General features: G+C 46.8%; 1 protein-coding gene across 7 annotated transcripts in view; it reads left to right on the top strand.

The window, feature by feature from the left end:
- Positions 1–20,159, top strand: part of COL27A1 (collagen type XXVII alpha 1 chain) — a 157,906-nt gene extending 137,747 nt beyond the window's left edge. For 6 of the 7 annotated variants that reach the window (XM_030817678.1, XM_030817680.1, XM_030817681.1 and 3 more), the window contains 12 exons: positions 7,722–7,775; positions 8,277–8,339; positions 8,731–8,784; positions 8,943–8,978; positions 9,104–9,121; positions 9,338–9,373; positions 9,746–9,772; positions 12,268–12,333; positions 14,176–14,344; positions 15,326–15,435; positions 16,924–17,142; positions 18,220–20,159. In XM_030817678.1, coding sequence (XP_030673538.1) covers positions 7,722–7,775; positions 8,277–8,339; positions 8,731–8,784; positions 8,943–8,978; positions 9,104–9,121; positions 9,338–9,373; positions 9,746–9,772; positions 12,268–12,333; positions 14,176–14,344; positions 15,326–15,435; positions 16,924–17,142; positions 18,220–18,366 — 999 coding nt within the window. In that variant the 3' untranslated portion in view covers positions 18,367–20,159. Of the gene's footprint in view, positions 1–7,721; positions 7,776–8,276; positions 8,340–8,730; positions 8,785–8,942; positions 8,979–9,103; positions 9,122–9,337; positions 9,374–9,745; positions 9,773–12,267; positions 12,334–14,175; positions 14,345–15,325; positions 15,436–16,923; positions 17,143–18,219 lie in introns of those variants that run through there. The other variant, XR_004031412.1, reaches the window with a different exon arrangement.
- The last annotated feature ends 1,233 nt before the right edge of the window (positions 20,160–21,392 follow it).

The following is a 21,392-nucleotide window of genomic DNA, read 5'->3' on the forward strand; positions in this document are numbered from 1 at the left end:
AAGCCGCCTCCTTGTTCTGTGACAAGGGATAAAATCTGGGTACCAGATACCATTCTGCCACCCCTCAACCAGGTGGTGGGGGAGGCTGAGGAAAGAGACCTGAGTGGTCCTTTCAGAATGAGGAGAGGGTGATCACAACCAGAAGGTGGGCGCTCCTGACTCCCAGTCCAGTGCTCATTCTGTGCCTCACTGCCTTCATCCCCCTGTCCCAGAGGCTACATTCAACTCACCCCTGCCTGGAAAAAGAAGGAAGAATGAACAGCGAATAAACAGGGCAAATAGAAAACACACAACAAACTGTTTCAATACCCCAATTAAAGCTGAGATTGTCAGAGTGGATGAAAAAGCAAGACCCAACTACATCTACTGCTACAAGAAATCCACTTCAAATATAAAGATATAAGTAGGTTAAAGATAGATAAAGAAAAAGACATACTGTGCTAACATTCATCCCAAACAGCTGGAGTAGCTATTTTAATATCAGATGAAATGGATTTCAGAGCAAAGACTACTAACAGTCATAAAGAAGTTCTTTTCATAATGACAAAGAAGCCAACTTACCAAAATAGCATAAGAATCATAAATGTTTATGCACCTAATAATAGATCTCCAAAATAATCAGGCAAAGACTGATAAAGCTACAAGGAGAAATAGACAAATTCACAATTATACTCAAGGATTTCAATATATTTCTCTCCTAATGGGTAGAACAGAAGCAAACAGAAGATCAGTAAGGATGTCTTGAACTGCATTATCAACCAATGTGACCTAATTGACATTTATAGAACACCACATCCAATATCGGCAAGATACACATTCGTTATAAGTTCATTCAGAACATTTACCAAGACAGACGCTATTTTGAACCTTAAAATCAATAAATAAATTAAATTATAAATCAATAACAGGGAGATCTGAAAGATCTCCAAACATCTGGAAACTAAGTAACAAATGTCTAAATGACCCATGGGTCAAAGAAGAGATCAAAAGAGATGTTAGTATTTTGAACTGAATGAAAGTAAAAAACAGCATATAAAAATTGGTGAAATGCTGTTGATATATAGGGAGATCTTTATAGTAATAACTTCTGTGTTTGTTAGAAAAGAAGAAAGGTCTCAAATAAATGGTCTCGGATTCCATCTTAAGAAACTGGGGGTTGGGGCTGGAGAAGGCAAATTTAAAACAAAGTAAGCAGAGGGAAGGAAATAATGAAGATCAAAAATAAAACAAAAAAAAAAAAGGAAAATCAAAAGTTAGTTTTTTGAGATCTGTAAAACTGATAAACCTCTTGCCAGACTAATCTGGAAACAACAACAACAACAACAAAAAAAGAGAGAATACAGAAGTTACTGGTATCAGGGATAGGGGAGCAATGTCACTACAGATATGACAGAAATTAAAAGGATAATAAGGGAATATTATAAATGATTTTATGACAATAAATTTAAAGACTTAGATGAAATGGACAAATTCCTCGAAAGACAAAACTACCAAAGGTCATCAAGAGACTGATAACCTAAATAGCCTTATATCTATTACAGAAATTGAATCTGTGGTTAGAGCTTCCCACAAAGAAGACTCTGGGCCCAGATGGCTTCACTGGTAAATGCTACTAAACATTTACAAAAGAAATAATAATGGCTGGGCACGGTGGCTCACGCCTGTAATCCCAGCACTTTGGGAGGCCGAGGTGGGTGGATCACGAGGTCAAGAGTTTGAGACCAGTCTGGCCAAAATGGTGAAACCCCATCTCTACTAACGATACCAAAAAAAAAAAAGTTAGCCAGGCGTGGTGGCGCACACCTGTAATCCCAGCTACTCAGGAGGCTGAGGCAGGAGAATCGCTTGAACCCGGGAGGTGGAGGTTGCAGTGAGCCAAGATCACGCCATTGCACTCCAGCCTGGGCGACAGGGAGAGACTCTGTCTCAAAAAAAAAAAAAAAAAAGAAATAATACCAATTCTACATAACTTTTCCAGAACATTGAAGAGGAGAAGAATAATTCCCAACTCTTTCCTTGAGGTTGATACTACCCTGATGTCAAAGCCACACAAAGATATTACAAGAAAAGGAAACAATAGACCAATATGCTTCATAAATATAGCTACCACAGTTCTCAATAAAATTTTAGTTAGAGGAACCTAAGAATATATAATAAGGATAATACAGCAAGACCAAGTGGAGTTTATCTTAGGAGCACAAGGATGGTATAACATTTGAAAATAAATCAGTATAATTCACTATATTAACAGACTCAAAAAAGAAAACCCATTTGATCATCTCAGTAGTTGCAGGAAAAGCATTTGACAAAAATTTAACTCCACTTCTGATAAACTCTCAACAAACTAGGTATAGAAGTTCCTCAACTTGATAAAGGACATCCATGAAAAACCTAGTCAACATCATACTTAGTAGTGATTGACTGAATGCTTTTTTCCAAGGAGCAGAGCAGAAACAAGTCAAGGATATCTGTTCTCACCACTTCTATTTAACATTGTACTGGCAATTCTAGCCAGTGCAATAAGGCAAGAAAAACAAATAGGAGGCATTCATATCAAAAAGGAAGAATTAAAACTTTGCATTTGTAGAGGAAATAATGTCTATGTAGAAGATCCATTGGCATCCACAAGAAAGCTACTAGAATAAGTGAGTTTAACAAGGTCACAGGACACCGTATCAATATGCACAAATGAATCGTGATTGTATATACTAGGCAATATGTATAAATGAATTGCATTTCTATACACTAATCAATGAGCACAAATGAATTGCATTTCTATACACTAATCAATGTGCACAAATGAATTGCATTCGTATACACTAGCAACAAACAATTAGAAATGGAAATCTAAAAAGCAATACTATTTATAATAGCATAAAAACATGAAATACTTAGATACATCTGACATTAGGTGTGCAACATATGTACACTGAGAACTGTAGAACACTGTTAAGAGAAATTGAGGAAGACTTAAATAAATGGAGATATATACTGTGTGCATATTTCAAAAGACTCAATATTACAATGTCAAATTTCTTCAAATTGGTGTATTGATTCAACACAATTCCAATCTAAAGCTTATTGGGTTTTCATGTAGAAAATGACAAGCTGGTCCTCATATACATATGAAATATAAAGGACTTAGAATAACTGAAACAACATTGAAAGAGAAGAGCAAAGTTGGCGGACTAATGGCACTTGATTTCAAGACTTATTACAAATCTGCAGTCATCACAAAACTGTGGTATTGCCATAAATAACTAACAGATCAAAGGAACAGAATGAAAGGTCCAGACATATACCATACATATACAGACAACTGGTTGTTTTTTTTTTTTTTTTTTTTTTGAGATGGAGTTTCACTCTTGTTGTCCAGGCTGGAGTGCAGTGGTGCAATCTCAGCTCACCGCAACCTCCGCCTCCAGGATTCAAGTGATTCTCCTGCTTCAGCCTCCCCAGTAGCTGGGATGCACCACCATGCCCGGCTAATTTTGTATTTTTAGTAGAGACGAGGTTTCTCTATGTTGGTCAGGCTGGTCTCGAATTCCCAACCTCAGGTGATCCACCACCTCAGCCTCCCAAAGTGCTGGGATTACAGGCATCAGCCACCACACCCGGCCTGGACAACTGATTTTTAACAAAAGTGCAAAGACGATTCAGCAAATACAAAATAGTCTTTCCTAACAAATGGTGCCAGACAAGTGATGCCTCATAACATGTACAAAAATTAGCTCAACCTGGATCATACACCTAAATGTAAAACCGAAAATTAAAACACTTCTAGAACATAGAAGGACATCTTCAAGAACTTGGATAAAACAAAGATTTCTTAGATATGATACCAAAAGCATGACCCATAAAAGAAAATGTGATAAATCTGACTTCCTCAACATTTAAAACTTTTGCTCTTCAAAGGACACTATTAAGAGAATGAAAAGACAAGCCACATACTGGGAGAAAATATTTCTAAATCATATATCTGATTAAGGATTTGTATCCAGAACCTATAAAGAACTCTCAAAACTTAATAATAAAAATAAGCAGCCCAATTTTTTTAAATGGGCAGAAGATTTGAATAGACACTTCAAAGAAAGTATACTGATAGCAAATAAGCACATGAGAAGAAGATTAATATCATTAGTCATTAGACAAATGCTTATTCAAACCACAGTAAGATGCTACAGCACACCTGTTAGAATAGTGAAGAGTTTTAAAAGACTAACCATACCAACTGTTGGCAAAGACATGGAGCAACTGAAACTTTCAAACTCTGATAATGGGAATTTAAAGTGGTACAATCACTATGGAATCAGTTGGGCAGCTTCTTTGAAAGTTAAACATATGCCTACTGTATAATCCAATCATTCCACTCGTAGATATTTACCCTACATAAATAAGGATATTCAGCCACACAAAGACTATACTTGAAGGTGCTTAGCAGCTTTATTTATAGTAGCCCCAAATTGGAAAAAAACTTCAAATGTGTATCAGCCGGTGAATAGATAAAGTGTAGTATATTTTACAATGAAATACAATTCATCAGTAAATGGATTGAACTATTAATAGATGCAACAACATAGATGATTCTCAAAATAATTAGGCTGAGTGAAAGAACTAAGATAAAAAATAGTATAGACTGTGTGGTTTCATTTATATAAAATTATAGAAAATGCAAACTAATCTGCATTGAAAGAATATAGATCAGTGATTCCTGGAGATGGGAGGGTAGGCAGGAAAGAAAGATTACAAAAGGGTGTGAGGAAACTTTTTGGGGCTATGGGATGTTATTGTCTTGGTTGTTGTAACAATTACAAGGGTGTATACAGATATGTCAAAACAAATCAGATTATGCAATTTAAATAGTACAGTTATTATCCTCAGTTTTACTTTAGTAAGACTGTTTTTAAAATTACCTCTTCTTTGCACCTGATGGGTGTATAGGAAACAGCCACCAGAGTGCAAAAATGAACAGTTAGGACATCTCGCAACTGGTTCTGTGAAGCCAGTATTATCCTGATACCCCAGCCAGAAAAAGATGTCACAAGAAAGAAATCAACAGACAAATATGCCTTATGAATACAGATACAAAAATCTTTAATAAAATATTAGAAAACCAAATTCAGCAATATGCCTAAAGGATTCTACACCATGACAAAGTGAGATTTATCCTAGAAATGCAAAGCTGGTCCAGCTGTTGGAAATCAATCAATGTAATACACGATATTAATAAAATAAAGGACAAACATTATACAGTCATCTCAATAGTTGCAGAAAAAGCATTTGACAAAATCCAACACCCTTTCATGATAAAAACACAGCAGACTAGGAACAGAAGGGAACATCCTCAACCTGATAGAGAGTAACTTTGAAAATCCCACAGGTATCATCATATTTAATGGTAGAGGACTGAACACTTCCTCCAAGATGAGGAACAAGCCAAGGATGTCCACTATTACCACTTCTATTCAATATTATACTGAACAAAATTAGTAGAACTAATAAACCAAAGTTGCAGGATATAAGATTAATACACAAAAAATACTGTTTCTATATATAACATACAAACATCAATTATATTTCTATACACTAGCAATGAACAATTCAAAAATGAAATTAATAAAACATTTCCATTTTATAATAGCATCAAAGAGAATAAAATAGGAAGAAATCTAACAAAAGAAGTGCAAGAAGCTGGGCATGGTGGCATGTGCCTATAGTCCCAGCTACTCAGGAGGCTGAAATGGGAGAATCTCTTGAGCCCAGGAGTTCAAGTCCAGCCTGGGCAACATCTCAAGATCCCATCTTAAAAAAAAAAAAGTGCAAGACATGTTCACTGAAAAATTCAAAATGTTGAAATAAAAGAAAACCTAAATAAATGGAAAGACATCCCATATTCATAGGTCAGAAGACTTAGTATGGTTAAGATGGCTGTACTTACCATAAACAGAGCTACAGATTAAATATAATCCCTACCAAAATCCAAGCTGACATTTTAACAAAATCTGACAAATTGATCCTAATATTCATATGGAAATGCAAGTGGCCCAGAATAGCCAAAATTTTGATCTTTAAAGAAGATCAAAGTTGGACAACTCACACTTCCCAATTTCAAAACTTATTACAAAAGTATAGTAATCAAGACAGAAATAAAACCTTACATTTATGTCTGTCGTTTTTAACTAGAGTGCTAGGGAAATTGAATGGGAAAGGAATTTTTTTTCAATAAATAGTGCTGAGACAATCACACAATCACATATCGCATACCAAAGACGTAAGTTGGACCTCTGCTTCACACCACAGGCAAAAATTAGCTAAAAATGAATTATAGACCAATGTAAAGGCTAAAACTGTACAACTATTAGAAAACATAAAAACACACTTCTATAACCTTGTGTTAGGTAATAGTTTCTTAGATATGACACCAACAAAAGCAAAGTACATAGATTGGACTTCATCAAAATCAAACACTTTTGTGCTTCAAAAGGCACCATCAAGAAAGTGAAAAAACTCACAGTAGGGGAGAAAGTATTTACAAATCATATCTCTGATAAGGAATATGTATCTCTAATATATAAAGAACCCTTACAACTCAAGAATAAAAAGACAATCCAAATTTAAAATTGACAAAGTATTCAAGTAGACATTTTTTCCAAAGGAGATACACAAATATCCAATAAGCATTGATAAGACACATCAAAACCACCAAGAGAACCACCAATAGCTCAACAAAGCTATTATCTTTTAAAAATGAACAGGTAGAATTTAGATTAAATGGGACCCTCCCGAAGCCTGACCCCTCAGCCTACCTCCATCAGCACTGGGTCTTGACCTGCCTGGTCTCATTGCATCCTTCCAGCCCCTTGGGAGGGAGATGACGTATTATCCTATTTTACAGATGAGGAAACTGAGGCTCAGTAAAGGGAGGTGACTTGCTCCTGGTCTTATAATATAAGGCTAGGGGATTCTAATACATGGCTTTCTGCTCATGAGCTTGAAGGCCAAGCCCCAAGAATATGCAATAATGGCAGGCTCTTCTGTCCCCAGGGGCCCCCAGCCCTGCCTTCTTGGCTCAGGCCCCAGCATCCCCCCTTGCCAATTGCTCTGTTAACCCTTTACAAGATTGGGAGCAGAGGTCAGGAGAGGAGGCCAAAGGTTCCTGGAATCGTTCACACTGGGTTTGAATCTAGTGCAGTCCACAACATGGTGTCTGTGTGACTTTCAGCAAGTTCCTGCCCTCTCTGAGCCTGTTTCCAAATCTGTGAACAGGGGATATGGTGTGTCCCTGGGTTGATGTGGGAGCATGGAAGTGTGGCGGTACAGGCAAAACATCCGGCACCTAACAGGCCCTCAGCGAACTCGGTTATTTTTAGGGGATCCTTCCTTAACAGAGCTTTTCAGAGCTGTGGGAGGAGGCTGCAGGCCCTTCTATTCTGTCCCTTGAAGACCTGGGACAGGAGCCCCTGAGTGTGGCAGCACCTCCTCTGTGGAATCCCTGAGCCGGGCTCCGCTTTCTCATCTGACAGAGAGCACAGGCTCCCCTTGGAGCCCAGGCGGACTGGCATCTAGTTTGTGAGCTGTTCACACTCACCTGATCGCCTTACAGAGGAGTCACCGATATCCCTGGAGAGGCTGGGAAGGAAAAGGCAGGCCCTGAGGTCCTGGGTGGCTGGTGGGACATGCTGGCCATGACCTCACTCCATCACTTCCTGTTCTCCTCGCAGGGCGACTCTGGTGAGATGGGCTTCCCAGGAATGGCAGGTCTCTTCGGACCCAAGGTACAGACTCCCACTGCTCACTGTTCCTGTGGGGTCCCATCCATTCACCCCATTCATTCATTTATTCATTCAACAAATATTTATGGAGCACTGAAAACATTGGCTGGAAAACAGCCAGAATCAGGCATGAACACCCTCATCCCCCAGTACTCCAGCAGATCTAGGTTCCAAGCCCAGCTACACAATTACCTGCTCTGTGCCTTGCAAAGTCACTTAGTCTCTCTAAGCCTTGGTTTCCTCATCTGTAAAATGGGAGCAATGACAGTAGATGACTGTTGCAAAAATAAAGACCAGAGGCATATGCCACACAGCACTGAGCCAACACACTGCTAGTACCTGCTGAATAATTGTAGGTGTTTCCTACTCCTTCTGGGGCCTCTCAGGTAAGACCTCTCTTGACAGGAAGGGCAAAGGTTGACAGACCCCAGGGGTGAGGGAGCTGTGGGGGCCCTTTACCCAGTGGCTGCCAAGTACAGACAGCCCTTTCTCTGCCTCCCACAGGGCCCGCCTGGAGACATCGGCTTCAAAGGCATCCAGGGCCCTCGGGGGCCACCTGGCTTGATGGTGAGTTCCCTCCCTGCTGTCGGAGCAGAGATGATTGTCCTAGGTGCAAGGTTGGCCGGCCATCAGCTGGCTGGACACCTGCCTTCATCCTCCTCTTGCTCCTTGACTCATGAGCCCTTTCTGCCCACAGGCCTGGTTCCCACCTTCACTCCTGCCATTCCCGCCAGCTCAGCCCCCATCCTTCCCTCCTTCCACTCCTGCCCCCCTCGCCCCACTCTTGAAGCCCACCCCTAGGCACACAGGAGGGGCTCAGCAGATGCATGGCCTGGGCCTGCTTCAGATGGTCTCCCTTCCACTCCCTTGCGATGCTCGGGCTGCCCTCCACCCCCCTCCCAGTGTCTGTTCCCCAGGCCCTAGAACAAGGACACACGAGCCTTTCTTTCTCCTTTAGGGAAAGGAAGGCATCGTCGGGCCCCTCGGAATCCTGGGACCTTCGGGACTCCCGGTATGTGTGGGGATTGGACAGGAAGATTCCTGGGTCCCCTTGCCTTCCTGGCTCCAGATTGTCTCTGTGACTCAGTGCCAGTCTAAGCCTCAGTTTCCCCATCTGGAAATGAGGCTTCCCCTCTGGGCCCTGTCTCACTGGGCGATGGTTTGTTGCAGGGTCCGAAGGGTGACAAAGGCAGCCGTGGGGACTGGGTAAGTGGATGGGCTGGGGCTGAGGGACGCAGTGCTGCAGGGGCGGGGGAGGGGTGGGCTCCCAGGATGGGGCCATGGCTCAGCCAGGTTCCCTAACTCTCTCCCCTGCTTCTGTCTCCCTCCAGGGATTGCAAGGTCCGAGGGTGAGTGGGCTGGGCATGAGGGCTGTGGGGCGGGGCGTGGGGCGGGCACCCTGCGTTCTCCCGGTGGTACATTCTCTCCCTCCGGACCTCCGTCATCCCATCTGTGCCAGAGGAACCATTGTCCCTGGGTCCCAGGTCTGCTTGAGGAGGGACTGGGATGGGGAGAGATGAAGACCCTGTGGACCAGGCCTCACTCTTCTTCTCTTGTTCCCCCAGGGTCCTCCTGGCCCCAGAGGGCAGCCCGGCCCCCCGGTAGGTAACTGAGTGCTAGGTGCATCTTGGACTCCTGGGGGGTTCCTTTGAAGGAGACTCAAGGCTTCACCGGCAGACTAAGCCTTGACCCTGAACCCCACAGGGTTCACATGCTTCTTGTAGCCCACAAACTCCTAGGAGAGTATAGGGCATCCCCCAAACATTCACTTTTGCCTACGTGGGGTAACGCCTAGGGGCCAGGCCTCCAGAAAAGCATAGACCAGCCCAGTGGGGCCCACCAAGCCTCCAGGAGAGCAGAGGCCAGCTTGGCAGGTCCTGCATACTTTGATGGCCTCCCCAGTCTCTTGACACCCTCCCAGATTCCAGCACACTGTCCCTGTCATTTGACTGACCCGCTGTCTTCTTTTGCAGGGTCCTCCAGGGGGTCCTATCCAATTGGTAAGTTGGAGACATTCTCTTTTGCCTACTTGGGGTAAGGCCTAAGGGGTTTGGGGGAAGAGGCCGCTGGCCCTCTCTGGCCCTGGTGGCTAGAGCCCTAAGCTGGGTCTAGGGACGCCCATGTCCTTTTGTCACTTCATACTGGAGACTTGGACCCAGAAGCAACAGAAAGGGCCCTGGGCCAGGAGGCAGGAAACCTAAGTTTTTGATGTGCCCCTGACTGAATCCGGGAAGATGCTCCAGCCACTGGGTTCGTGGCCCTATCTGTATACTCCATACACGTGGGCTGATTGCAAGGGTCTGTACATCTCAGATTCTGAATCCAAAGAGAGTTGGGGCCAGGCGCGGTGGTTCATGCCTGTAATCCCAGCACTTTGGGAGGCCGAGGCGAGCAGATCACCTGAGGTCAGGAGTTCGAGACCAGCCTGACCAACATGGTGAAACCCCATCTCTACTAAAAATACATAAGTAGTCAGGTGTGGTGGGTGGCACCTGCAATCCCAGCTACAGGAGAGGCTGAGGCAGGAGAATCGCTTGAACCCGGGAGGAGGAGGCTGTAGTGAGCCAAGATCAAGCCACTGCACTCCAGCCTGGGAAACAGACCAAGACTCCGTCTCAGAAAGAAACAAACAAAAACAAAAAAACAAAGAGAGTCGGGCCAGGGGGCAGATTGGGGCCCCTGCATTCTTCCCTGTTGGCCACTGTGGCCCTGTCTGAGAGCATAACTCCTCCCAAGCACTGTGACGAGTCCATCTGCATTTTACTATTGCACGGTGGCTAAATGACTATTACCATCAGGCCCCGACAGCGTCCCGGGGCATGGCCTCGAGGAAAGACTGAATGGGCCAGGAGCCCATGAACCATGCGTCACTCAGAACCTCTGCTCTCCTCATGCCTGCTCTCACTGCCCCTCCCTCTGCACCGTCCTCAAAGAGAGTGACAGGCCTGGCCTCTCCTCTGCAGCCTTCCCTTGTCCTTCTCATCAGTAAGAAAGCCAGGGAAAGGAAAGTGAAAAGATCCAGGAAAAACAGAAAATAAGAGGATTTTGCATTTTTTTGAATAATCACTACTAATGCTAATTGAGTGCTTGCTCAATGCCAGACAGGTGTTTTTCTTTTCATTTCTTTTCTTTTCTTTTTTTGAGACGCAGTCTTGCTCTGTCTCCCAGGCTGGAGTGCAATGGCACGATCTCGTCTCACTGCAGCCTCCTCCTCCCAGGTTCAAGCAATTCTCCTGCCTCAGCCTCCTGAATAGCTGGGATTATAGGCATGCACCACCACGCCCAGCTAATTTTTGTATTTTTAGTAGAGATGGGGGTTTCACCATGTTGGCCAGGCTGGTTTTGAACTCCTGACCTCAAGCCATCCACCCGCCTCGGCCTCCCAAAGTGCTGGGATTACCGGCGTGAGCCACCGTGCCCGGGCTACAGGTGCTTTTCATGTATTCACTCATGTGTTCCTTTCAGCAGTTCTTATGAGGGAGTTTTATTATCAGGTCCATTTTCAAGATGAAAGAACTGAGGAAGAGAGTTAAGCAGCTTTCCCCAGATTATGCAGTTAGTAAGTGGCAGGTCTGGGATTTGACCCTGAGGAGTAGCCCCAGAGTCCCCGGTTCTGGACCCCAGGCCTCAGCTTTCGCTGTTTTCATGGCAAGACCACAGCTATGTCTCTGCCAAGCCCGGTGGTAGGGTTGGGGGTGCAAAGTTATATTAGACCATTAAAGTGCGAGCCAAAGGAGAAACACGGGGACTGGGGGCATAGAGAAAGGGGGCCTCCCTCTTCTTAGTCCGGAGTCAGAAGCTTCGGGAGAGGCTTCCCATCGCAACTGACAGCTATAGGATGAGTCCAGGGCAGGTTTTCTGAGATACAGTGCAACTGACATTTGCATAATTATTAGCTGTGAGTGACTGTCCTGGAGGATGTTTAGCAGAATTCCTGGCCTGTAACCATGAGATGCAAGTAGTACCCCCTCCCCCAGCTTGAACAACCAAACTGTCTCCAGGTATTGCCAAATATCCCCTGGGGGGCATCGTTGCCTCTCCTTGAGAACCACTGGTATAGGAGATAGCCAGATGGTGCATTGAAGGGAGGGAGAAGTCCTCCAGGCAATGAGAACAGCATGTGCAAAGGCCCCATGGCCAGATGGAGCATGGCATTTAGGAACTTAGAAGTACTATGGTGCGGCTGGTGCCAGAGCACATCTGAGGGAGAGGAAAGAGACATGGCTCAAGACCACAGTATTCAAACTGGGTCTTATAACTATGTTGAGGAGTTTGAACTTAATCCTGAGGGCAATGGGGAGCTATTAGTACCTGGGGAAAGGGAATGGCAGGGTCGGCTTTGACTGTCTGCAAAGAGAGGAAGGACTGAGAGTTCTGCAGAGGGCATATGACTTGGCCAAGATCCTGCCAGGGAATGTGGCCCTGGGGCTCCTGCTTGATGGGTGTGCAGAACCCTGGGGGGCCACAATACATACCCTGTCTTTTCCTTGCCCAGCAACAAGATGATCTTGGGGCAGCTTTCCAGACGTGGATGGACACCAGTGGAGCACTCAGGCCAGAGGTATCTCCAGGGTCTCTCCCCATGTGGGATCCCTTCCTGGGAGAAACGCAAATAGATAATGGCTCACATGTGGTCAGTGCCTTCCATGTGGCCTGCATGGAGCATTTCAGAGTCCTGGTCTTGGTGGCATCTCGCATCCACAAATGGGGGTTTGTACTGAGGCTCAGAATGGGCAGTGAGTCCAAGGTCCCATGGCCAGTGCAGGCAGAGCAAGGCCAGAAACAGGGCCTGAGCCCTTGAGCTTTCTCCGGAGGCCTCTCAGAGTCTCCAAGCTCTTGCTGGCTGGAGTCAGGGGGAGAAGCTTGCCTGGGCCCAGAGCCTACAGCAGCTTCCCAGGGCTCACCCCCATGTTTATTCAGGAGTAAGAAGCTCATGGTTAGCCCATGGAGCTCTGTTAAGAACCTGGCCTGTGGTCAACTAAGCTCTAAGACTCCAGGCTGAGAAGGGAGTCCCATGTCCTCTAGTCCAGCCTCGGTCAGGAGCCCCCTTTGCGGCCTTGCCTCCTTCACATGATGGGGAACTTGCTGCCCCCAGTGCAAACCTCCTATGAACATTTCTGTTTGTTCCCTGTGCTGGATGCTGAGACAGATGGATGGCCAGTCACAGCCTTGACTTTCAGAGGGCCAAAGTCTAGGGTGGAGGACAGCATGGATGAGCCCCTTACCATCCATCCGGGGAGGTCAGTGGAAAGAGAGGGGGACACTCAGGATCCAGTGTGGCTGGAGAAGGGAAGCATTTCCTTCCATCCCTAGAGGCCAGTGATGCCGCACAGGAGAGGGTTGACCTGCAACATCCTTAACATGATGAAGGAAAGTGGCTCCGTTTATCAAGCACCTCCTACCCACTCTGCATTGGCGGTAGAATAGAGGCTTATTTCTTGTGCACATAAAAGTTAATTGGCTTGTTGATGAGAGACCTTGGCTACCTGCCAGGGGCTCTGCCCTCTTCCTCTCCCACACGTGGCCCCCAAGGTCACTCCACACCAGGGGGAGGTACCACCAAGGAAAGAGAGTGTAGAGAATTGTGTAGGAGGGTCTCTGGGCCAGGCCTCTATGGGGCTGGCATCGCTGCACTTCCATCCTGTTGGCTAGAGCACAAATAAGGCTGAAGATGTAGTCTGTCCAGGCAGAAGAAATGGATTGGGTGAGTGGCTGCTGGTCTCTGACACACATTCACACATGCATGCACACACATACACACACACACGTGACCTCCGCCACCCCCAGAGGAAGGAGGGTTTATTTAGCTCTGATTTGTAGCTCTGGAAACTGAGGCTTAAGGGAGAATTCTGGCCAGGGTAACCCTGAATGTCCGGCTGTTTAGCATCCGTGGTCCCCTCCTGCCCCCTAGTGGAGATCTGCTCCTTCTCTGAGCTGAAGTCCTCCTCCCAGCACTTGTGCCTGCTGGCCCCAGTCCCGTCTCCTGGTGCCTCACAGAGACCCTGGCTCCCACCCTAGGGGAGCCCAGTGGAGGCTGTGTGACCCCCAAGTCATCTCCCCCCAGCATCTCCCCTTCCTCCACAGACTCTGCAGATAGAGATTGGGGGCCGCTGCCAAGTGTCCCACGCACCCTTGCCTACCTCATTCACGGGGCTCTGCCTGTCCCATATCAGAGAACATGGTCCGATCCTGAGCTCTTTTCAAGCCTCTGAGCCATCGTGATAGCCTTTCCTCCTGCACTTTGTCCCTGGCCCGTTTTCTTATCTGCAAAATAAAGAGAAACCCAACCCGTGCTCTAGCCATGACCGTGGAACCGAGGTATCTCCCAGGTCGTGAGAACCTGGGGCTGTGGAGGCTAGACCAGGACCCTAAGGTCCCAATGGCCACCCTCTCCTCGTGACAGGGTTACAGCTATCCGGACCGGCTGGTGCTGGACCAGGGAGGAGAGATCTTTAAAACCTTACACTACCTCAGCAACCTCATCCAGAGCATTAAGATGCCCCTGGGCACCAAAGAGAACCCCGCCCGGGTCTGCAGGGACCTCATGGACTGTGAGCAGAAGATGGTGGATGGTGAGAAGGCTTCCTGCCGGGGGTGGGTACGCCTGGCGGTGGGGAGCTGGGGCCGGTGGAGTATTTGATTTCCGCCGCATTTTGGCTGAGTTTTTGTCGTCAGCAAGACAGATACACTGGCAGTCATTTATTCACTCAGCAGTCACAGAGCCTCACAATATACCAAGATCCGCATGCTGGGGATGACCATTTCAGTGCAGAGACAAGAGCTCTGGCAGAAAAAGCCCGTGAGGCTGCAAGAGTCCCCACCCCCGGGGCCCATCCTGTTACAGGCTCCTGGGTGAGCCGGGATTTTCCCCCTTTCTGAGCATGAGGACTCTACTCTCTCATCTGTGAGCTGATGTGGTGCTGTGAAGGACAAGCTGTGGAGCCAGACAGACCTGAGTTCCAATGTCAGTTCTGCCTCAGACTTGCTCTGTGAGCTGGGGCAAGCCATGGCCCCTATGCCGAGCTGCCCTTGCCTCCTCTGCACAGGCAGCTGGGACTAGATGGCCGGTTGTTCCACTCTTGAGCTGCAAAGGTTTTGGCTTCCTGAGAAGCCCAGTGGGGAAGCCAGATGTAAGCAGCAGCGCTGGCTGATGATGGGGTGGAAGACCTGACTCCTACCCTCCCCTGAAAGGCCCTAGGAGGAGCCCTAGGCCTCGAAGAATCCATTCAACTAGCTGATCCCCCAATCCCTTATGCAAGTGGCCCAGCCTCTCTCAATGTCAGTTGTCTCCTCTGTAAAATGGATACATCCCAGTAGCAACATAGGCAAGTACTTAGCCATGTGACCCCCCTCCGGGGGCTCTGCCAGTTGTGAGTTCTGCCCAGAAGGTTTCCTTCCATCTTGGTTGGAGGAATCCCTTTTCTGCCCACCCACCTTGACTTCATGCTCACCTGGGGCTCGGCAGGTCACAAGATGCAGGGTCCATCTGCAGAACCAAGGTATGGGCTCATCCCCCAGATACATACATCACCTCCATCCCACGCTGCCTGCAGGTACCTACTGGGTGGATCCAAACCTTGGCTGCTCATCTGACACCATCGAGGTCTCCTGCAACTTCACGCATGGTGGACAGACGTGTCTCAAGCCCATCACGGCCTCCAAGGTACCCATCAGCTCCCACACTGCCCCCCAGGCTGTCTGTCTCTATCCCCAGCCTGCCCTGGGCCACAACCATCCCGGGTTCTGTTCTGAGCTGTGCCTGTCTTACTGCATGCTCTTGGGAAAGTTATCGCCTCCTTCTGAGACTCAGTTTCCTTATCTATAAATTGGGAGTGAGTAGGACTAATTTGTAACCACAAACCCTTTCGAGTCATATGATGCTGATGATTCTTTCTTCAAATAGAATCTTCTGCCTAATATCTAAAGCAGAGCAGTTGGCCAAGCTGGCCTGGCTTGTGGAACCATGAATCATCAGCGTGAAATAAAAGAGAAAACTAGTGTGATGCTCATCTGAAGCATGTTGCGTGAATTGTGTATGCAAATACTTAACTCATGTTCAATGCCTGCATACCACGTGCCTCTTTCTGGATTGAGCATTTTAGGTGGTACAGGGCCACTCAACAACAAACCAAGGCAGGTGGCAGCATGAGACCTGACAGCTCCCTCGCCCAGGGATCCTCAGTGGATTGTGGGTCTGTAGTTCCACTAAGCCTTCCGAATTTGGGGGCAATTTATGCCACAGTGAGAAGCTGCTGTGACTGCAGGGGAAAGGAACCCTCCCATTTCATCAGCCACATCCCCTGGGAGATGCCTTGTGCTGACTGAGTCAGACTGGCACTTTGAGAATCTCTAGGAGAGGCAGCCAGCTAGTCGCCAGGTCTTTGTTGGGTCCCTATCATGTGCCAGGCCCTGAGCCAGGACAGGGAGGTCGGACTCGAAACTCCCCTGCGGCCAGAGCTCACAGTCCAGCAGGGACTTGGTGACCTCCACAGGCCCTCTTCCCTGGTGACTCAAAGGTTTTGGGATCACGCAGCAAACCTGCCTAGCAGAGGGGTGAGGCTGGAGTTGTTGCCTGGGTTGGCGGCATGAATGCCCAACTGGGTCACCTTCCCCATCAGAAACAATGGCAGGGAGAGGCCCTGGCTCTGTGTGGGAAAGCGCTGAAGCCATAAATCCTGCCCTGTTGTTTGTTCTCAGGTCTGCCATTTCCGGCAGCACCCCATCCCACCTCACAGGGATCTTGGGACTTAGGAAGGGTCTTGAAAGCACCTCTCATTTCCTCTGCACTCCATGAGCCTCTCAGTCTTGGGCAAAACCCTCTCCCTCGCTGAGCCCCTGGATCCTAGCTCAGCCCAAAGATCCCCCCCCCCCATACAGTAGAGGGGTGGATCAGATGACACCAAGACCTTTGAAGCTCTGGCTCTGGAGTCAGGCAGGCCCTTCCTGCTTATGCAGCCAAGAACCTGTGAGAGCAGCTCACGCAGACCTCAGTTTCCCTGTCTATCAAGTGGGCACACGTCTGGGAGCATATCAGGAAATGCTTGCCAGGAAGGGGCCTATCCCTGTTCCCTCCATAGAGAGCCAGGGAACCCTCAGTGTAGGGGGTGTGGGGGGGCAGCCTGAGCCACTCACTGCCGTTGCTTCTCTACAGGTCGAGTTTGCCATCAGCCGGGTCCAGATGAATTTCCTGCACCTGCTAAGCTCCGAGGTGACCCAGCACATCACCATCCACTGCCTTAACATGACCGTGTGGCAGGAGGGCACTGGGCAGACCCCAGCCAAGCAGGCCGTGCGCTTCCGGGCCTGGAACGGACAGATTTTTGAAGCTGGGGGTCAGTTCCGGCCCGAGGTGTCCATGGATGGCTGCAAGGTAACTCTCAGAGCCCCTCCTAGGCCCCTCCTGTGGGGACAACTGGAAAAACACAAACAAGTGTTTGGAAAAATGTGTTTCTATTACAAGATTATATCTAACATTTTAATACTATGATATATTAATGTGATAGATATAATTTTATCTTTGTGTAATATAACAGTTTTCTAAAATTGTTTTTACTCACTTTCCTCTCTGGGAAGCTCTGAGGGGAGGTCTGGGCTGGTAAAAATTCTTCAGGCTAGTAGATGTTGTACTTACTTGCAAGGCTTTTTCAAAGAAGATATATTTCTTCTTCCTGCTCCCACCCTAGTCAGGCTAATTTCTTCTCATTATATTTTTTGGTCATTTTCAAATGCCCTAAACAGGGTGGGTTGTCAGGGGAAGGGAAGACAGAAAGTTGAGAAAAGGCAAAAATCAGTTTTATAAGACTAAACAAAACTAATAATACTACACAGTGTTCATGAGGATGTGGGGAAACTAACAATCTTGCATGAAGCTGTTGGAAGAAAATAAATTGGTAGAGCCTTTCTGGATAGCAGCTCTAATCTATATCCAAAACCTTAGAAATGTACTTATTTTGGGGGGAGCTAAGCTATAAAGACACAAAGGCATAAGAATGGTACAACAGAATTTGAGGACTTGGGGATAAGGGTGGACAGGGGTAAGGGATAAAAGACTACACATTGGGTACCAGGTACACTAAAGAACGTATTCATGTAACCAAACCCCACCTGTTCCCCAAAAACTTATTGAAAAAATAAATTAAAAAAAAATATATATATATGAGATGTACTTGTTTTTTGGTCTAGCAATTCTAGAACGATCCTTCTAGAATTTGTTCTAGGGAAACAATTAAGAATGCGCACAAAGGTTTAGTTACAGTGATGTTAAAGACAACATTACTTATAAGAATAAAAAGAGTGGAAGCAATCTAAATGTGCCATATAGGTCATTGCCACAGTGAAATACGGTATAGCCATTAAAAATTGTGAGGAAAGATGGAAGGGAAAATGCTCATGATGTATGATGAAAATCACGATGGATGTACGTGTGCACTTTTCCTTCCACCTTCAGGTCCAAGATGGCCACTGGCATCAGACACTCTTCACCTTCCGGACCCAAGACCCCCAACAGCTGCCCATCATCGGTGTGGACAACCTCCCTCCTGCCTCATCAGGGAAGCAGTACCGCCTGGAAGTTGGACCTGCGTGCTTCCTCTGACCTCTGACCTCTTGGCCCCTCTAGGCCTCATGGAGGAGGGAAGAGGAAGAGGCAAGGGGAGGGCACTGAGGGGCAGATGGCTCCAGGAGAGGCAGCTCCCCTGCCCAAGGGTCCTTGGGCAGACCCCAGCTGTTGTCTGCCCAGTAGAAGTGGGTGGGGGTAGGAGGGGATAGGGTGTCCTTGGGAACAATGGATCCCAGCTTAGCCCCAAAGACCAACCAAAGAGCCAGCCAGAGTAAGCTGGACCTGCAACCCGCCTGAGCCCCATGGCAGCCACCCCGTTCCCTCCCCAGCTTCCTGCCCAAAGAGCCCCACATTCAAGCCAACTTGAGGGAAGGGGGCGTCTCGTCAGCTGGTCCCTGCTAGGGAGCTATTGATGTGCAATATTAGAAAGGAGACATGAAAAAAGGAGAAAAGGAAAGACAGAAGTATATATATATTATTTAAACAAACAAAAAGAAGGTGTGTTACTATTTTTTTTTCACCCAGGAAAGAGGTGAGAGGATGGGAAGGAGCAGCCAGGCGTGGGAAGCGGCGAGATCCTCGGGCTGGGGGTGCCCACGTTTGCTACCTCCCACTGTGAAATCGCTGGTGCTCGCAATTGTCTCTCATACTGTATGTGATTTTTTTAAGGAAAAAAAAAAACCCTATTTAAGATTCTGAAGGTGCTACCATTATTTTGCCACAGACTTTGAAGAAACTTTTGGATGTGGGGCATCATCCGCATCTTTCTCTCTCCTCCAAATGACAAAGTTTGGGGAATTTTTGAATTTTCCTAGCATCGCCCTTATGCTCATCAGGTAATCTGCTAAGGAGGAAAAAAGAAAAGAAAAAAGGAAAAAAAAAAAAGCAAAACAAAAACAAAAAAAAACCCTACCAGAAACCAGAATTAGAGAGATTTACCTTGTAACTTACGGACTTTGAAATGTCTGTCCTTTTAAGGCAGCAGGGAGGCCTGGGTGCGAAGCATGTTGGCTTGGCCCTTCACGGTCCTGGAGGGAGGTGAGGCTGGCCTTGGAAGGCATGCCCTGGAGAGGTCTTGGGTGAAGACTTGACCTTGAAGAAACCAATCACAAAAGCGGCGTTGGGTCAGGGCTAGCCTTAGAGGTGAAGCATCAACATGGAACCATCTCAGGAAGCCGCATCGCCTCTTCCGAGGTCCTCACTTCCAGGAGCCTGTCCTTGCAAGATGCAATCATCGTTCCTGCTTTTTCATTGTCATTAAATTCTGTAGAAACCCATTGTCATTAGCTCCAAGTGTAAATTTGGGTCAAGGAGACAGAATAATAATGGGAATCTCGGAGTTCGAAACCATAGTGACATTCAGCGTCCTCTGAATTGTGCTACATCAGCGAACAAGTCGGCCCTTGAATTGGATTTTGAGGTTATTTTAACCATGGAATTATTTTTATAGAAGGGGAAAATGTATGTGAAAGTCTCTATTTGTGTATTTCTCTCCTAAAGTTGTGTCTCTTTGGGAATTGGATTTGATTTTCATTATTTAATACCTCACTTTGGCCCGTCTCCCCTCCCGACACCTCTGTATCCTCGCCCTGCCGCCCCAGCCTGGACGCTCTGCGTGGAAGTGCATGTTTGTAGCAGCTCAGGCCTCATCTCAGCGCTCAGATCCCTCCTGCCGCCAGAATCCACTGGCCTCTGTCTCATTCTTGGGTTTTCCTGCTGTCTTCGTTTATGTCTCTGTCCACATGTCAGTGTATTAAAACCCCAATGGGTTCCGTTTCTCCTTTTCCCCTCTGGATTTTAAATAAATATTTAAAACTGAGGCAATGGAATGACATGCCTGTGGTCCTGTGCTGCTTCTCAAAGCTCAGGGGGGCAGTTTCTGGCTGGGCTGGGACAGGCAGTGGGAGGAGATGCTCAGAGGATGTCCTCCTTACGCTGTAACAAATACCACAAACTTGGTGGCTTCAAACAACACAGAATGGTCTCTCTCGCAGTTCTGGAGGCCAGAACTTCACACAGGCAAAGTGTTGGCAGGGCCACGCTCCCTCCAAAGCCTCAAGGGGAGGATCTGTCCTTGCCTCTTCCCGCTCCTGGTAGCCCCAGTCATTCCTTGGCTTGCGGCTGCAGCACTTCGGTCTATGTCCCTGTGGTGACAGGTGTTCTGATGTGTCTCTCTGCCCCATCTTCTCTTTATGACGACCCCAGTCATACTGGATTAGAGCCCACCCTCATGACCCCACCTTTACTTACTTTCATCTGCAAAGGCCTTATCTCCAAATGAGGTCACATTCACTGGTGCACGGGGTTAGGACTTCAACATATCCGTTTGGGGGGACACGATTCAACTCCTAACACACAGGGAGGAGGTACACTGAGGTTAACGTGAGCATTTGTTCTTATTATGATTGTGGTTAATTACACATAACATAAAATTTGCCACTGATATAGTACATTCAGAATGGTGTGCAACGTCACCATGACCTAATTTCGTATTATTTTCATCACCCCTAAAGGAAACCTGTACCCATTTTAGCAGTCCCACCCTCCCCCAACCCCTGGAAAATCACCAGCCTGCTTTCTGTGTCCACGGCTCTGCCTGCTCCAGACATTTTATATTACACTGGTGCCGAAGTACTTGCGGTTCAACCTAATACAAGTGGAATCATACAGTATGTGGCCTTTTGTGACCCTGGCCTCTTTCACTCAGCGTGATGTTTTCAAGATTCATCTGTGTCGTAACGTGTATCAGTACTTCATTCTTTTTATGGTTGAATGTACTCCATTGTATGGATAAACCACATTTTGTCTACCTACTCATAAGCTGATGGATAGTTGAGCCAAATTGGTGGACATTTGGGCTGTTTCTACCTTTGGCTATTGTGAATAATGCTTCAAAAGGAGTGATCCCTGCCTGTCACATTCTTGAGAGAAGTCACAATAGTACCTGCCACGGAAGAAGTGGGTGTGAGTCTGGGAGATGGGGTTGCCAGACTTAAAAAATAAAAATATAGGATGCTCAGATGAATTTGAATTTCAGATAAACAATAGCTATTTTTTAGTAC

This window comes from Nomascus leucogenys, chromosome 8 (genome assembly GCF_006542625.1).
Source record: "Nomascus leucogenys isolate Asia chromosome 8, Asia_NLE_v1, whole genome shotgun sequence".
Lineage (NCBI taxonomy): Eukaryota > Metazoa > Chordata > Mammalia > Primates > Hylobatidae > Nomascus > Nomascus leucogenys.